Below are 18663 nucleotides of genomic sequence, written 5' to 3'. Positions count from 1 at the left end.
ATTCAGTTTGTTATACCTACAGTCATTTTTAATCGCTGAATATTTGTTGATTTTAAATGGTGGCTAAAACTGACTACAATCACCAGCAGCTGAAGCGATGGTGTAAATGTTGCTAGGGAACCGTGTAGGTAGCAGAAGTATCGTAAGTCCCCACGGTATGGTGGCCTAACTTTGGTTGCTGACGATCTATAGCCCGTTTTTATAATGTATTGTCGAATCATAGATTATTCTTTTAATTGTTCGCAACTAGTTTTTCTTCTAAACTGTGATAGTCTTGTTATTTTACTGTCCGTCGTTGACAGGATTTTATTCATCTAAGTTTAAATTGTATTAATGTTCTCGTCACTATATGGCTGAAATATTTCCGATGTGACGTAAAGTTTTAACTCACTCACTCGCTCAAAAGTCTCAATGTTAAACTATAATCAAAAGTGAAAGTCACCTGTCATACAACTATGGGTTACATAAGCCACGCCCAATTTCCCGCTTTTCTCTATTTGTTGCTTGCTGATTTTATGCAACCGAAATTTTGAGTGACGAATATTGTGAAAAATGGCAGGTATTGCAAGAATGTTAAAGGGCAAGTTCACACGAAGTAAACCAATTCTTCTTGTACATTTTCATCATGAAAAGTATTTACCTGGTAGTTTCAGGGGCAAAACAATGAAAATATCACAAGTATCTAATATTATTTTATTCATTAAATCGGTTCGTTTTTTTCATATTTACCGAGAGTTCTATTTCTATAATAAACACACCATGGCTCATGCCCCTTGCAATATGTCGCCATTGGTGCCAATTGACCGATCCAGTCTGTTAATCAAAATTGGCGCATGCGTCAGTTTGAGCCATTCAGAAGGCCGAGCGCTCGTTGCAGATTTGTCAGACTTATTTCCGGGGTCAACAATGCCGCAGCCTGGTACCCAGGGAACCAGGCTGACATTGCCGGTGAAGCACTGTGCACACGGTTTGTGCAACTCTTATTGCTGGGGTTCGATTCATATACCAAACCAAAACGGTCGCGAGAAAAGTGTTTGCGATGGATCAAGGCGTGCGGCAGATCTCATGATCAGCTTAATGTCAACACAATCTTCCTCGAAACCTACGTCTGTTCGAAGGTGAGAATATGTCACTTGTCCCATTATCTCAATTCCGGTACAATTAAGTGGACATTTGTCAACAGTGTTGTCCGATCTCATGAATATTATAAATTTTGTAAACATTTTGTTAAATATGGGTATAGATACGTAGTTCCAAGTCATACAAATTCCCAAAAGGCTTTGGCCTATCGACATGCGAACTACACATGTAACCATGGGAATGAAGAGACGGGGCCCACTGATGAATTCCCTGACCCAGTTCTGGTGGATGGAAGCACCCCCTTCAAGGCAAGGAAGAAGAGGAAAATTACGTAAGAATAGTACATTGCCAGGATATTTCGACAGATTGAAATATGAGCTTTGCAGATTTATGTGGTAAATTTTAATTATTTTCATATATTACAACAGAGACAATATATATTTATATATGGTCTCTGCTTACAGACAATGTCTCAAGCAATTCACCTTGAAACTTTCCCCAATCCCCCTGGCTCTATCTGTTTTGATTCTTGAATTTCAGTACTAAAGAGTCAGGTGCCACTGCTGCGAGTGTAGAGGTCTCTGTCCAAGCTCACAACATCCTGCCTGTCTCCGACCCAAGAGTGAGTGAGTGAGTATGGTTTTACGCCGCTTTACGTAATATTCCGGCAATATCACTATGGAAGACACCAGAAATGGGCTTCACATGTACCCATGTCGGGTGTCGAAACCGGGTCTTTGGCGTGATGAGCGAAAGCTTAAACCACTAGGCTACCCGACCGGTATGTTGGCAAATTATAGATACCAAATCCGACACACCTATAAGGGGTCGTTAGGAAATACAACTGTTTGAAGGTGTCCAAATTGACGTCAGAGACCTCTGTTAGGGTGCTACCGCACGCGCATTCGCGACACCATTGTGGTTATTTTGACATAGTTGGATAGCCAATGTAACCCTTTCAATGTTTCCAAAAGATTTGAAACGATTTGGTCACTGCAAAGTGTTTCATAAGACATGCACATTTACTCCTAAAACAGAAATTGGCGCGTTTCTCAAACACTTAAGGTAGAACCATGTCTTTTCAAATTGCTGACTTGGAAGTCCTTTTGCTGGAGAGGTGAAAAATATATTTTTTTAAATATTAAGCGATTTTAGTGCATGATGGCTCGTTGGAAAGCCCTTGAAATTCTAAGACGTTTGATACCAAATCCGACACACTTATAAGGGGTCGTTAGGGAAATACAACTGTTTGAAAGTGTCCAAATTGACGTCAGAGGCCTCTGTTAGGGTGCTACCGCACGTGCATGCGCGACACCATTGTGGTTATTTTAACACAGTTCGATAGCCAATGTAACCCTTTCAAAGTTTAGCAAAGATTTGAAACGATTTGGTCACTGCAAAGTGTTTCAAAAGACATGCACATTCACTCCTAAAACGAAAATTGGCGCGTTTCTCAAACACTTAAGATAGAACCATGTCTTTTCAAATTGCTGACTTGGAAGTCCTTTTGCTGGAGAGGTGAAAAATATATTTTTTTAAATATTAAGCGATTTTAGTGCATGATGGCTCGTTGGAAAGCCCTTGAAATTCTAAGACGTTTGATACCAAATCCGACACACTTATAAGGGGTCGTTAGGGAAATCCAACTGTTTGAAGATTTCCAAATTGACGTCAGAGGCCTCTGTTAGGGTGCTACCGCACGTGCATGCGCGACACCATTGTGGTTATTTTAACACAGTTCGATAGCCAATGTAACCCTTTCAAAGTTTTGCAAAGATTTGAAACGATTTGGTCACTGCAAAGTGTTTAAAAGACATGCACATTTACTCCTAAAACGGAAATTGGCGCGTTTCTCAAACACTTAAGGTAGAACCATGTCTTTTCAAATTGCTGACTTGGAAGTCCTTTTGCTGGAGAGGTGAAAAATATATTTTTTTAAATATTAAGCGATTTTAGTGCATGATGGCTCGTTGGAAAGCCCTTGAAATTCTAAGACGTTTGATACCAAATCCGACACACTTATAAGGGGTCGTTAGGGAAATACAACTGTTTGAAAGTGTCCAAATTGACGTCAGAGGCCTCTGTTAGGGTGCTACCGCACGTGCATGCGCGACACCATTGTGGTTATTTTAACACAGTTCGATAGCCAATGTAACCCTTTCAAAGTTTAGCAAAGATTTGAAACGATTTGGTCACTGCAAAGTGTTTCAAAAGACATGCACATTCACTCCTAAAACGAAAATTGGCGCGTTTCTCAAACACTTAAGGTAGAACCATGTCTTTTCAAATTGCTGACTTGGAAGTCCTTTTGCTGGAGAGGTGAAAAATATATTTTTTTAAATATTAAGCGATTTTAGTGCATGATGGCTCGTTGGAAAGCCCTTGAAATTCTAAGACGTTTGATACCAAATCCGACACACTTATAAGGGGTCGTTAGGGAAATCCAACTGTTTGAAGATTTCCAAGTTGACGTCAGAGGCCTCTGTTAGGGTGCTACCGCACGTGCATGCGCGACACCATTGTGGTTATTTTAACACAGTTCGATAGCCAATGTAACCCTTTCAAAGTTTTGCAAAGATTTGAAACGATTTGGTCACTGCAAAGTGTTTAAAAGACATGCACATTTACTCCTAAAACGGAAATTGGCGCGTTTCTCAAACACTTAAGGTAGAACCATGTCTTTTCAAATTGCTGACTTGGAAGTCCCTTTGCTGGAGAGGTGAAAAATATATTTTTTTAAATATTAAGCGATTTTAGTGCATGATGGCTCGTTGGAAAGCCCTTGAAATTCTAAGACGTTTGATACCAAATCCGACACACTTATAAGGGGTCGTTAGGGAAATCCAACTTTTTGAAGATTTCCAAATTGACGTCAGAGGCCTCTGTTAGGGTGCTACCGCACGTGCATGCGCGACACCATTGTGGTTATTTTAACACAGTTCGATAGCCAATGTAACCCTTTCAAAGTTTAGCAAAGATTTGAAACGATTTGGTCACTGCAAAGTGTTTCAAAAGACATGCACATTCACTCCTAAAACGAAAATTGGCGCGTTTCTCAAACACTTAAGGTAGAACCATGTCTTTTCAAATTGCTGACTTGGAAGTCCTTTTGCTGGAGAGGTGAAAAATATATTTTTTTAAATATTAAGCGATTTTAGTGCATGATGGCTCGTTGGAAAGCCCTTGAAATTCTAAGACGTTTGATACCAAATCCGACACACCTATAAGGGGTCGTTAGGGAAATCCAACTGTTTGAAGATTTCCAAATTGACGTCAGAGGCCTCTGTTAGGGTGCTACCGCACGTGCATGCGCGACACCACTGTGGTTATTTTAACACAGTTCGATAGCCAATGTAACCCTTTCAAAGTTTTGCAAAGATTTGAAACGATTTGGTCACTGCAAAGTGTTTAAAAGACATGCACATTTACTCCTAAAACGGAAATTGGCGCGTTTCTCAAACACTTAAGGTAGAACCATATCTTTCAAATTGCTGACTTGGAAGTCCCTTTGCTGGAGAGGTGAAAAATATATTTTTTTAAATATTAAGCGATTTTAGTGCATGATGGCTCGTTGGAAAGCCCTTGAAATTCTAAGACGTTTGATACCAAATCCGACACACTTATAAGGGGTCATTAGGGAAATACAACTGTTTGAAGATTTCCAAATTGACGTCAGAGGCCTCTGTTAGGGTGCTACCACACGTGCATGCGCGACACCATTGTGGTTATTTTAACACGGTTCGATAGCCAATGTAACCCTTTCAATGTTTCCAAAAGATTTGAATCGATTTGGTCACTGCAAAGTGTTTCAAAAGACATGCACATTTACTCCTAAAACGAAAATTGGCGCGTTTCTCAAATACTCAAGGTAGAACCATGTCTTTTCAAATTGCTGACTTGGAAGTCCCTTTGCTGGAGAGGTGAAAAATATATTTTTTTAAATATTAAGCGATTTTAGTGCATGATGGCTCGTTGGAAAGCCCTTGAAATTCTAAGACGTTTGATACCAAATCCGACACACTTATAAGGGGTCGTTAGGGAAATACAACTGTTTGAAGATTTCCAAATTGACGTCAGAGGCCTCTGTTAGGGTGCTACCGCACGTGCATGCGCGACACCACTGTGGTTATTTTAACACAGTTCGATAGCCAATGTAACCCTTTCAAAGTTTTGCAAAGATTTGAAACGATTTGGTCACTGCAAAGTGTTTAAAAGACATGCACATTTACTCCTAAAACGGAAATTGGCGCGTTTCTCAAACACTTAAGGTAGAACCATATCTTTCAAATTGCTGACTTGGAAGTCCCTTTGCTGGAGAGGTGAAAAATATATTTTTTTAAATATTAAGCGATTTTAGTGCATGATGGCTCGTTGGAAAGCCCTTGAAATTCTAAGACGTTTGATACCAAATCCGACACACTTATAAGGGGTCGTTAGGGAAATACAACTGTTTGAAGATTTCCAAATTGACGTCAGAGGCCTCTGTTAGGGTGCTACCACACGTGCATGCGCGACACCATTGTGGTTATTTTAACACGGTTCGATAGCCAATGTAACCCTTTCAATGTTTCCAAAAGATTTGAATCGATTTGGTCACTGCAAAGTGTTTCAAAAGACATGTACATTTACTCCTAAAACGAAAATTGGCGCGTTTCTCAAATACTCAAGGTAGAACCATGTCTTTTCAAATTGCTGACTTGGAAGTCCTTTTGCTGGAGAGGTGAAAAATATATTTTTTTAAATATTAAGCGATTTTAGTGCATGATGGCTCGTTGGAAAGCCCTTGAAATTCTAAGACGTTTGATACCAAATCCGACACACCTATAAGGGGTCGTTAGGGAAATACAACTGTTTGAAGATTTCCAAATTGACGTCAGAGGCCTCTGTTAGGGTGCTACCGCACGTGCATGCGCGACACCACTGTGGTTATTTTAACACAGTTCGATAGCCAATGTAACCCTTTCAAAGTTTTGCAAAGATTTGAAACGATTTGGTCACTGCAAAGTGTTTAAAAGACATGCACATTTACTCCTAAAACGGAAATTGGCGCGTTTCTCAAACACTTAAGGTAGAACCATATCTTTCAAATTGCTGACTTGGAAGTCCCTTTGCTGGAGAGGTGAAAAATATATTTTTTTAAATATTAAGCGATTTTAGTGCATGATGGCTCGTTGGAAAGCCCTTGAAATTCTAAGACGTTTGATACCAAATCCGACACACTTATAAGGGGTCGTTAGGGAAATACAACTGTTTGAAGATTTCCAAATTGACGTCAGAGGCCTCTGTTAGGGTGCTACCACACGTGCATGCGCGACACCATTGTGGTTATTTTAACACGGTTCGATAGCCAATGTAACCCTTTCAATGTTTCCAAAAGATTTGAATCGATTTGGTCACTGCAAAGTGTTTCAAAAGACATGCACATTTACTCCTAAAACGAAAATTGGCGCGTTTCTCAAATACTCAAGGTAGAACCATGTCTTTTCAAATTGCTGACTTGGAAGTCCCTTTGCTGGAGAGGTGAAAAATATATTTTTTTAAATATTAAGCGATTTTAGTGCATGATGGCTCGTTGGAAAGCCCTTGAAATTCTAAGACGTTTGATACCAAATCCGACACACTTATAAGGGGTCGTTAGGGAAATACAACTGTTTGAAGATTTCCAAATTGACGTCAGAGGCCTCTGTTAGGGTGCTACCGCACGTGCATGCGCGACACCACTGTGGTTATTTTAACACGGTTCGATAGCCAATGTAACCCTTTCAAAGTTTTGCAAAGATTTGAAACGATTTGGTCACTGCAAAGTGTTTAAAAGACATGCACATTTACTCCTAAAACGGAAATTGGCGCGTTTCTCAAACACTTAAGGTAGAACCATATCTTTCAAATTGCTGACTTGGAAGTCCTTTTGCTGGAGAGGTGAAAAATATATTTTTTTAAATATTAAGCGATTTTAGTGCATGATGGCTCGTTGGAAAGCCCTTGAAATTCTAAGACGTTTGATACCAAATCCGACACACCTATAAGGGGTCGTTAGGGAAATACAACTGTTTGAAGATTTCCAAATTGACGTCAGAGGCCTCTGTTAGGGTGCTACCGCACGTGCATGCGCGACACCACTGTGGTTATTTTAACACAGTTCGATAGCCAATGTAACCCTTTCAATGCTTCCAAAAGATTTGAAACGATTTGGTCATTGCAAAGTGTTTCAAAAGACATGTACATTTACTCCTAAAACGAAAATTGGCGCGTTTCTCAAATACTCAAGGTAGAACCATGTCTTTTCAAATTGCTGACTTGGAAGTCCCTTTGCTGGAGAGGTGAAAAATATATTTTTTTAAATATTAAGCGATTTTAGTGCATGATGGCTCGTTGGAAAGCCCTTGAAATTCTAAGACGTTTGATACCAAATCCGACACACTTATAAGGGGTCGTTAGGGAAATACAACTGTTTGAAGATTTCCAAATTGACGTCAGAGGCCTCTGTTAGGGTGCTACCACACGTGCATGCGCGACACCATTGTGGTTATTTTAACACGGTTCGATAGCCAATGTAACCCTTTCAATGTTTCCAAAAGATTTGAATCGATTTGGTCACTGCAAAGTGTTTCAAAAGACATGTACATTTACTCCTAAAACGAAAATTGGCGCGTTTCTCAAATACTCAAGGTAGAACCATGTCTTTTCAAATTGCTGACTTGGAAGTCCTTTTGCTGGAGAGGTGAAAAATATATTTTTTTAAATATTAAGCGATTTTAGTGCATGATGGCTCGTTGGAAAGCCCTTGAAATTCTAAGACGTTTGATACCAAATCCGACACACCTATAAGGGGTCGTTAGGGAAATCCAACTGTTTGAAGATTTCCAAATTGACGTCAGAGGCCTCTGTTAGGGTGCTACCGCACGTGCATGCGCGACACCACTGTGGTTATTTTAACACAGTTCGATAGCCAATGTAACCCTTTCAAAGTTTTGCAAAGATTTGAAACGATTTGGTCACTGCAAAGTGTTTAAAAGACATGCACATTTACTCCTAAAACGGAAATTGGCGCGTTTCTCAAACACTTAAGGTAGAACCATATCTTTCAAATTGCTGACTTGGAAGTCCCTTTGCTGGAGAGGTGAAAAATATATTTTTTTAAATATTAAGCGATTTTAGTGCATGATGGCTCGTTGGAAAGCCCTTGAAATTCTAAGACGTTTGATACCAAATCCGACACACTTATAAGGGGTCGTTAGGGAAATACAACTGTTTGAAGATTTCCAAATTGACGTCAGAGGCCTCTGTTAGGGTGCTACCACACGTGCATGCGCGACACCATTGTGGTTATTTTAACACGGTTCGATAGCCAATGTAACCCTTTCAATGTTTCCAAAAGATTTGAATCGATTTGGTCACTGCAAAGTGTTTCAAAAGACATGCACATTTACTCCTAAAACGAAAATTGGCGCGTTTCTCAAATACTCAAGGTAGAACCATGTCTTTTCAAATTGCTGACTTGGAAGTCCCTTTGCTGGAGAGGTGAAAAATATATTTTTTTAAATATTAAGCGATTTTAGTGCATGATGGCTCGTTGGAAAGCCCTTGAAATTCTAAGACGTTTGATACCAAATCCGACACACTTATAAGGGGTCGTTAGGGAAATACAACTGTTTGAAGATTTCCAAATTGACGTCAGAGGCCTCTGTTAGGGTGCTACCGCACGTGCATGCGCGACACCACTGTGGTTATTTTAACACAGTTCGATAGCCAATGTAACCCTTTCAAAGTTTTGCAAAGATTTGAAACGATTTGGTCACTGCAAAGTGTTTAAAAGACATGCACATTTACTCCTAAAACGGAAATTGGCGCGTTTCTCAAACACTTAAGGTAGAACCATATCTTTCAAATTGCTGACTTGGAAGTCCCTTTGCTGGAGAGGTGAAAAATATATTTTTTTAAATATTAAGCGATTTTAGTGCATGATGGCTCGTTGGAAAGCCCTTGAAATTCTAAGACGTTTGATACCAAATCCGACACACTTATAAGGGGTCGTTAGGGAAATACAACTGTTTGAAGATTTCCAAATTGACGTCAGAGGCCTCTGTTAGGGTGCTACCACACGTGCATGCGCGACACCATTGTGGTTATTTTAACACGGTTCGATAGCCAATGTAACCCTTTCAATGTTTCCAAAAGATTTGAATCGATTTGGTCACTGCAAAGTGTTTCAAAAGACATGCACATTTACTCCTAAAACGAAAATTGGCGCGTTTCTCAAATACTCAAGGTAGAACCATGTCTTTTCAAATTGCTGACTTGGAAGTCCTTTTGCTGGAGAGGTGAAAAATATATTTTTTTAAATATTAAGCGATTTTAGTGCATGATGGCTCGTTGGAAAGCCCTTGAAATTCTAAGACGTTTGATACCAAATCCGACACAGATATAAGGGGTGGTTAGGGAAATCCAACTGTTTGAAGATTTCCAAATTGACGTCAGAGGCCTCTGTTAGGGTGCTACCGCACGTGCATGCGCGACACCATTGTGGTTATTTTAACACAGTTCGATAGCCAATGTAACCCTTTCAAAGTTTAGGAAAGATTTGAAACGATTTGGTCACTGCAAAGTGTTTCAAAAGACATGCACATTTACTCCTAAAACGAAAATTGGCGCCTTTCTCAAATACTCAAGGTAGAACCATGTCTTTCAAATTGCTGACTTGGAAGTCCCTTTGCTGGAGAGGTGAAAAATATATATTTTTTAAATATTAAGCAATTTTAGTGCATGATGGCTCGTTGGAAAGCCCTTGAAATTCTAAGACGTTTGATACCAAATCCGACACACCTATAAGGGGTCGTTAGGGGAATACAACTGTTTGAAGATTTCCAAGTTGACGTCAGAGGCCTCTGTTAGGGTGCTACCGCACGTGCATGCGCGACACCATTGTGGTTATTTTAACACAGTTCGATAGCCAATGTAACCCTTTCAATGTTTCCAAAAGATTTGAAACGATTTGGTCACTGCAAATTGTTTAAAAGACATGCACATTTACTCCTAAAACGAAAATTGGCGCGTTTCTCAAATACTCAAGATAGAACCATGTCTTTTCAAATTGCTGACTTGGAAGTCCCTTTGCTGGAGAGGTGAAAAATATATTTTTTTAAATATTAAGCGATTTTAGTGCATGATGGCTCGTTGGAAAGCCCTTGAAATTCTAAGACGTTTGATACCAAATCCGACACACTTATAAGGGGTCGTTAGGGAAATCCAACTGTTTGAAGATTTCCAAATTGACGTCAGAGGCCTCTGTTAGGGTGCTACCGCACGTGCATGCGCGACACCATTGTGGTTATTTTAACACAGTTCGATAGCCAATGTAACCCTTTCAAAGTTTTGCAAAGATTTGAAACGATTTGGTCACTGCAAAGTGTTTAAAAGACATGCACATTTACTCCTAAAACGAAAATTGGCGCGTTTCTTAAATACTCAAGGTAGAACAATGTCTTTTCCATTTGCTGACTTGGAAGTCCTTTAGCTGGAGAGGTGAAAAACATATTTTTTTTAAAAATATTTAGCGATTTTAGTGCATAATGGCTCGTTGGAAAGCCCTTGAAATTCTAAGACGTTTGATACCAAATCCGACACACCTATAAGGGGTCGTTAGGGGAATACAACTGTTTGAAGATTTCCAAGTTGACGTCAGAGGCCTCTGTTAGGGTGCTACCGCACGTGCATGCGCGACACCATTGTGGTTATTTTAACACAGTTCGATAGCCAATGTAACCCTTTCAATGTTTCCAAAAGATTTGAAACGATTTGGTCACTGCAAAGTGTTTAAAAGACATGCACATTTACTCCTAAAACGAAAATTGGCGCGTTTCTCAAATACTCAAGATAGAACCATGTCTTTTCAAATTGCTGACTTGGAAGTCCCTTTGCTGGAGAGGTGAAAAATATATATTTTTAAATATTAAGCAATTTTAGTGCATGATGGCTCGTTGGAAAGCCCTTGAAATTCTAAGACGTTTGATACCAAATCCGACAAACATATAAGGGGTGGTTGGGGAAATACAACTGTTTGAAGATTTCCAAATTGACGTCAGAGGCCTCTGTTAGGGTGCTACCGCACGTGCATGCGCGACACCATTGTGGTTATTTTAACACGGTTCGATAGCCAATGTAACCCTTTCAATGTTTCCAAAAGATTTGAAACGATTTGGTCACTGCAAAGTGTTTCAAAAGACATGCACATTTACTCCTAAAACGAAAATTGGCGCGTTTCTCAAATACTCAAGGTAGAACCATGTCTTTTCAAATTGCTGACTTGGAAGTCCCTTTGCTGGAGAGGTGAAAAATATATATTTTTTAAATATTAAGCGACTTTAGTGCATGATGGCTCGTTGGAAAGCCCTTGAAATTCTAAGACGTTTGATACCAAATCCGACACACTTATAAGGGGTCGTTAGGGAAATACAACTGTTTGAAGATTTCCAAATTGACATCAGAGGCCTCTGTTAGGGTGCTACCGCACGTGCATGCGCGACACCATTGTGGTTATTTTAACACAGTTCGATAGCCAATGTAACCCTTTCAATGCTTCCAAAAGATTTGAAACGATTTGGTCATTGCAAAGTGTTTCAAAAGACATGTACATTTACTCCTAAAACGAAAATTGGCGCGTTTCTCAAATACTCAAGGTAGAACCATGTCTTTTCAAATTGCTGACTTGGAAGTCCTTTTGCTGGAGAGGTGAAAAATATATTTTTTTAAATATTTAGCGATTTTAGTGCATGATGGCTCGTTGGAAAGCCCTTGAAATTCTAAGACGTTTGATACCAAATCCGACACACTTATAAGGGGTCGTTAGGGAAATACAACTGTTTGAAGGTGTCCAAATTGACGTCAGAGGCCTCTGTTAGGGTGCTACCGCACGTGCATGCGCGACACCATTGTGGTTATTTAAACACAGTTCGATAGCCAATGTAACCCTTTCAATGTTTCCAAAAGATTTGAAACGATTTGGTCACTGCAAAGTGTTTCAAAAGACATGTACATTTACTCCTAAAACGAAAATTGGCGTGTTTCTCAAATACTCAAGGTAGAACCATGTCTTTTCAAATTGCTGACTTGGAAGTCCCTTTGCTGGAGAGGTGAAAAATATATTTTTTTAAATATCAAGCGATTTTAGTGCATGATGGCTCGTTGGAAAGCCCTTGAAATTCTAAGACGTTTGATACCAAATCCGACAAACATAAAAGGGGTGGTTGGGGAAATACAACTGTTTGAAGATTTCCAAATTGACATCAGAGGCCTCTGTTACGGTGCTACCGCACGTGCATGCGCGACACCATTGCGGTTAGTTTAACACAGTTCGATAGCCAATGTAACCCTTTCAATGTTTCCAAAAGATTTGAAACGATTTGGTCACTGCAAAGTGTTTAAAAGACATGCACATTTACTCCTAAAACGAAAATTGGCGCGTTTCTCAAATACTCAAGGTAGAACAATGTCTTTTCCATTTGCTGACTTGGAAGTCCTTTTGCTGGAGAGGTGAAAAATATATTTTTTTAAATATTAAGCGACTTTAGTGCATGATGGCTCGTTGGAAAGCCCTTGAAATTCTAAGACGTTTGATACCAAATCCGACAAACATAAAAGGTGTGGTTGGGGAAATACAACTGTTTGAAGGTGTCCAAATTGACGTCAGAGGCCTCTGTTAGGGTGCTACCGCACGTGCATGCGCGACACCATTGTGGTTATTTTAACACAGTTCGATAGCCAATGTAACCCTTTCAATGTTTCCAAAAGATTTGAAACGATTTGGTCACTGCAAAGTGTTTCAAAAGACATGCACATTTACTCCTAAAACGAAAATTGGCGCGTTTCTCAAATACTCAAGGTAGAACAATGTCTTTTCCATTTGCTGACTTGGAAGTCCTTTTGCTGGAGAGGTGAAAAATATATTATTTTGAATATTAAGCGACTTTAGTGCATGATGGCTCGTTGGAAAGCCCTTGAAATTCTAAGACGTTTGATACCAAATCCGACACACTTATAAGGGGTCGTTAGGGAAATACAACTGTTTGAAGATTTCCAAATTGACATCAGAGGCCTCTGTTAGGGTGCTACCGCACGTGCATGCGCGACACCATTGTGGTTATTTTAACACAGTTCCATAGCCAATGTAACCCTTTCAATGTTTCCAAAAGATTTGAAACGATTTGGTCACTGCAAAGTGTTTCAAAAGACATGTACATTTACTCCTAAAACGAAAATTGGCGCGTTTCTCAAAAACTCAAGGTAGAACAATGTCTTTTCCATTTGCTGACTTGGAAGTCCTTTTGCTGGAGAGGTGAAACATATATTATTTTAAATATTAAGCGACTTTAGTGCATGATGGCTCGTTGGAAAGCCCTTGAAATTCTAAGACGTTTGATACCAAATCCGACACACTTATAAGGGGTCGTTAGGGAAATACAACTGTTTGAAGATTTCCAAGTTGACGTCAGAGGCCTCTGTTGAGGTGCTACCGCACGTGCATGCGCGACACCATTGTGGTTATTTGAACATAGTTCGATAGCCAATGTAACCCTTTCAATGTTTCCAAAAGATTTGAAACGATTTGGTCACTGCAAAGTGTTTCAAAAGACATGCACATTTACTCCTAAAACGAAAATTGGCGTGTTTCTCAAATACTCAAGGTAGAACCATGTCTTTTCAAATTGCTGACTTGGAAGTCCTTTTGCTGGAGAGGTGAAAAATATATTTTTTTAAATATTAAGCGATTTTAGTGTATGATGGCTCGTTGGAAAGCCCTTGAAATTCTAAGACGTTTGATACCAAATCCGACAAACATAAAAGGGGTGGTTGGGGAAATACAACTGTTTGAAGATTTCCAAATTGACATCAGAGGCCTCTGTTAGGGTGCTACCGCACGTGCATGCGCGACACCATTGTGGTTATTTTAACACAGTTCGATAGCCAATGTAACCCTTTCAATGTTTCCAAAAGATTTGAAACGATTTGGTCACTGCAAAGTGTTTAAAAGACATACACATTTACTCCTAAAACGAAAATTGGCGCGTTTCTCAAATACTCAAGGTAGAACAATGTCTTTTCCATTTGCTGACTTGGAAGTCCCTTTGCTGGAGAGGTGAAAAATATATATATTTTTTTAAATATTTATCGATTTTAGTGCATGATGGCTCGTTGGAAAGCCCTTGAAATTCTAAGACGTTTGATACCAAATCCGACACACTTATAAGGGGTCGTTAGGGAAATACAACTGTTTGAAGATTTCCAAATTGACATCAGAGGCCTCTGTTAGGGTGCTACCGCACGTGCATGCGCGACACCATTGTGGTTATTTTAACACAGTTCGATAGCCAATGTAACCCTTTCAATGTTTCCAAAAGATTTGAAACGATTTGGTCACTGCAAAGTGTTTCAAAAGACATACACATTTACTCCTAAAACGAAAATTGGCGCGTTTCTCAAAAACTCAAGGTAGAACAATGTCTTTTCCATTTGCTGACTTGGAAGTCCTTTTGCTGGAGAGGTGAAACATATATTATTTTAAATATTAAGCGACTTTAGTGCATGATGGCTCGTTGGAAAGCCCTTGAAATTCTAAGACGTTTGATACCAAATCCGACACACTTATAAGGGGTCGTTAGGGAAATACAACTGTTTGAAGATTTCCAAGTTGACGTCAGAGGCCTCTGTCGGGGTGCTACCGCACGTGCATGCGCGACACCATTGTGGTTATTTGAACATAGTTCGATAGCCAATGTAACCCTTTCAATGTTTCCAAAAGATTTGAAACGATTTGGTCACTGCAAAGTGTTTCAAAAGACATGCACATTTACTCCTAAAACGAAAATTGGCGTGTTTCTCAAATACTCAAGGTAGAACCATGTCTTTTCAAATTGCTGACTTGGAAGTCCTTTTGCTGGAGAGGTGAAAAATATATTTTTTTAAATATTAAGCGATTTTAGTGTATGATGGCTCGTTGGAAAGCCCTTGAAATTCTAAGACGTTTGATACCAAATCCGACAAACATATAAGGGGTGGTTGGGGAAATACAACTGTTTGAAGATTTCCAAATTGACGTCAGAGGCCTCTGTTAGGGTGCTACCGCACGTGCATGCGCGACACCATTGTGGTTATTTTAACACAGTTCGATAGCCAATGTAACCCTTTCAATGTTTCCAAAAGATTTGAAACGATTTGGTCACTGCAAAGTGTTTAAAAGACATACACATTTACTCCTAAAACGAAAATTGGCGCGTTTCTCAAATACTCAAGGTAGAACAATGTCTTTTCCATTTGCTGACTTGGAAGTCCCTTTGCTGGAGAGGTGAAAAATATATATATTTTTTTAAATATTTATCGATTTTAGTGCATGATGGCTCGTTGGAAAGCCCTTGAAATTCTAAGACGTTTGATACCAAATCCGACACACTTATAAGGGGTCGTTAGGGAAATACAACTGTTTGAAGGTGTCCAAATTGACGTCAGAGGCCTCTGTTAGGGTGCTACCGCACGTGCATGCGCGATACCATTGTGGTTATTTAAACACAGTTCGATAGCCAATGTAACCCTTTCAATGTTTCCAAAAGATTTGAAACGATTTGGTCACTGCAAAGTGTTTCAAAAGACATGTACATTTACTCCTAAAACGAAAATTGGCGCGTTTCTCAAATACTCAAGGTAGAACCATGTCTTTTCAAATTGCTGACTTGGAAGTCCTTTTGCTGGAGAGGTGAAAAATATATTTTTTTAAATATCAAGCGATTTTAGTGCATGATGGCTCGTTGGAAAGCCCTTGAAATTCTAAGACGTTTGATACCAAATTCGACAAACATAAAAGGGGTGGTTGGGGAAATACAACTGTTTGAAGATTTCCAAATTGACATCAGAGGCCTCTGTTAGGGTGCTACCGCACGTGCATGCGCGACACCATTGCGGTTAGTTTAACACAGTTCGATAGCCAATGTAACCCTTTCAATGTTCCCAAAAGATTTGAAACGATTTGGTCACTGCAAAGTGTTTAAAAGACATGCACATTTACTCCTAAAACGAAAATTGGCGCGTTTCTCAAATACTCAAGGTAGAACAATGTCTTTTCCATTTGCTGACTTGGAAGTCCTTTTCCTGGAGAGGTGAAAAATATATTATTTTAAATATTAAGCGACTTTAGTGCATGATGGCTCGTTGGAAAGCCCTTGAAATTCTAAGACGTTTGATACCAAATCCGACAAACATAAAAGGGGTGGTTGGGGAAATACAACTGTTTGAAGGTGTCCAAATTGACGTCAGAGGCCTCTGTTAGGGTGCTACCGCACGTGCATGCGCGACACCATTGTGGTTATTTTAACACAGTTCGATAGCCAATGTAACCCTTTCAATGTTTCCAAAAGATTTGAAACGATTTGGTCACTGCAAAGTGTTTCAAAAGACATGCACATTTACTCCTAAAACGAAAATTGGCGCGTTTCTTAAATACTCAAGGTAGAACAATGTCTTTTCCATTTGCTGACTTGGAAGTCCTTTAGCTGGAGAGGTGAAAAACATATTTTTTTTAAAAATATTTAGCGATTTTAGTGCATAATGGCTCGTTGGAAAGCCCTTGAAATTCTAAGACGTTTGATACCAAATCCGACACACCTATAAGGGGTCGTTAGGGGAATACAACTGTTTGAAGATTTCCAAGTTGACGTCAGAGGCCTCTGTTAGGGTGCTACCGCACGTGCATGCGCGACACCATTGTGGTTATTTTAACACAGTTCGATAGCCAATGTAACCCTTTCAATGTTTCCAAAAGATTTGAAACGATTTGGTCACTGCAAAGTGTTTAAAAGACATGCACATTTACTCCTAAAACGAAAATTGGCGCGTTTCTCAAATACTCAAGATAGAACCATGTCTTTTCAAATTGCTGACTTGGAAGTCCCTTTGCTGGAGAGGTGAAAAATATATATTTTTAAATATTAAGCAATTTTAGTGCATGATGGCTCGTTGGAAAGCCCTTGAAATTCTAAGACGTTTGATACCAAATCCGACAAACATATAAGGGGTGGTTGGGGAAATACAACTGTTTGAAGATTTCCAAATTGACGTCAGAGGCCTCTGTTAGGGTGCTACCGCACGTGCATGCGCGACACCATTGTGGTTATTTAAACACAGTTCGATAGCCAATGTAACCCTTTCAATGTTTCCAAAAGATTTGAAACGATTTGGTCACTGCAAAGTGTTTCAAAAGACATGCACATTTACTCCTAAAACGAAAATTGGCGCGTTTCTCAAATACTCAAGGTAGAACCATGTCTTTTCAAATTGCTGACTTGGAAGTCCCTTTGCTGGAGAGGTGAAAAATATATATTTTTTAAATATTAAGCAATTTTAGTGCATGATGGCTCGTTGGAAAGCCCTTGAAATTCTAAGACGTTTGATACCAAATCCGACACACTTATAAGGGGTCGTTAGGGAAATACAACTGTTTGAAGATTTCCAAATTGACATCAGAGGCCTCTGTTAGGGTGCTACCGCACGTGCATGCGCGACACCATTGTGGTTATTTTAACACAGTTCGATAGCCAATGTAACCCTTTCAATGCTTCCAAAAGATTTGAAACGATTTGGTCATTGCAAAGTGTTTCAAAAGACATGTACATTTACTCCTAAAACGAAAATTGGCGCGTTTCTCAAATACTCAAGGTAGAACCATGTCTTTTCAAATTGCTGACTTGGAAGTCCTTTTGCTGGAGAGGTGAAAAATATATTTTTTTAAATATTTAGCGATTTTAGTGTATGATGGCTCGTTGGAAAGCCCTTGAAATTCTAAGACGTTTGATACCAAATCCGACACACTTATAAGGGGTCGTTAGGGAAATACAACTGTTTGAAGGTGTCCAAATTGACGTCAGAGGCCTCTGTTAGGGTGCTACCGCACGTGCATGCGCGACACCATTGTGGTTATTTAAACACAGTTCGATAGCCAATGTAACCCTTTCAATGTTTCCAAAAGATTTGAAACGATTTGGTCACTGCAAAGTGTTTCAAAAGACATGTACATTTACTCCTAAAACGAAAATTGGCGCGTTTCTCAAATACTCAAGGTAGAACCATGTCTTTTCAAATTGCTGACTTGGAAGTCCCTTTGCTGGAGAGGTGAAAAATATATTTTTTTAAATATTAAGCAATTTTAGTGCATGATGGCTCGTTGGAAAGCCCTTGAAATTCTAAGACGTTTGATACCAAATCCGACAAACATAAAAGGGGTGGTTGGGGAAATACAACTGTTTGAAGATTTCCAAATTGACATCAGAGGCCTCTGTTAGGGTGCTACCGCACGTGCATGCGCGACACCATTGCGGTTAGTTTAACACAGTTCGATAGCCAATGTAACCCTTTCAATGTTTCCAAAAGATTTGAAACGATTTGGTCACTGCAAAGTGTTTCAAAAGACATGCACATTTACTCCTAAAACGAAAATTGGCGCGTTTCTCAAATACTCAAGGTAGAACAATGTCTTTTCCATTTGCTGACTTGGAAGTCCTTTTGCTGGAGAGGTGAAAAATATATTATTTTGAATATTAAGCG

At 39.5% G+C, this 18663-nt stretch overlaps 1 protein-coding gene across 1 annotated transcript in view; it reads left to right on the top strand.

The window, feature by feature from the left end:
* The first annotated feature begins 833 nt into the window (after positions 1-833).
* LOC139446548 (uncharacterized) overlaps positions 834-18663 on the top strand; it is a 58198-nt gene continuing 40368 nt past the window's right edge. Inside the window, exons 1-3 of the mRNA XM_071227848.1 lie at positions 834-1118; positions 1278-1411; positions 1621-1702. Of these exons, the coding sequence (XP_071083949.1) occupies positions 834-1118; positions 1278-1411; positions 1621-1702 (501 nt within the window). The remainder of the gene's footprint in view (positions 1119-1277; positions 1412-1620; positions 1703-18663) is intronic.

Source organism: Haliotis cracherodii, unplaced genomic scaffold, assembly GCF_022045235.1.
Source record: "Haliotis cracherodii isolate W230 unplaced genomic scaffold, xgHalCrac1.p SCAF_6, whole genome shotgun sequence".
Taxonomy (NCBI): Eukaryota; Metazoa; Mollusca; class Gastropoda; order Lepetellida; family Haliotidae; genus Haliotis; species Haliotis cracherodii.
The sequence above is the reverse complement of the archived record's forward strand: the minus strand, read 5'-3'. Positions and strand labels throughout refer to the sequence as shown.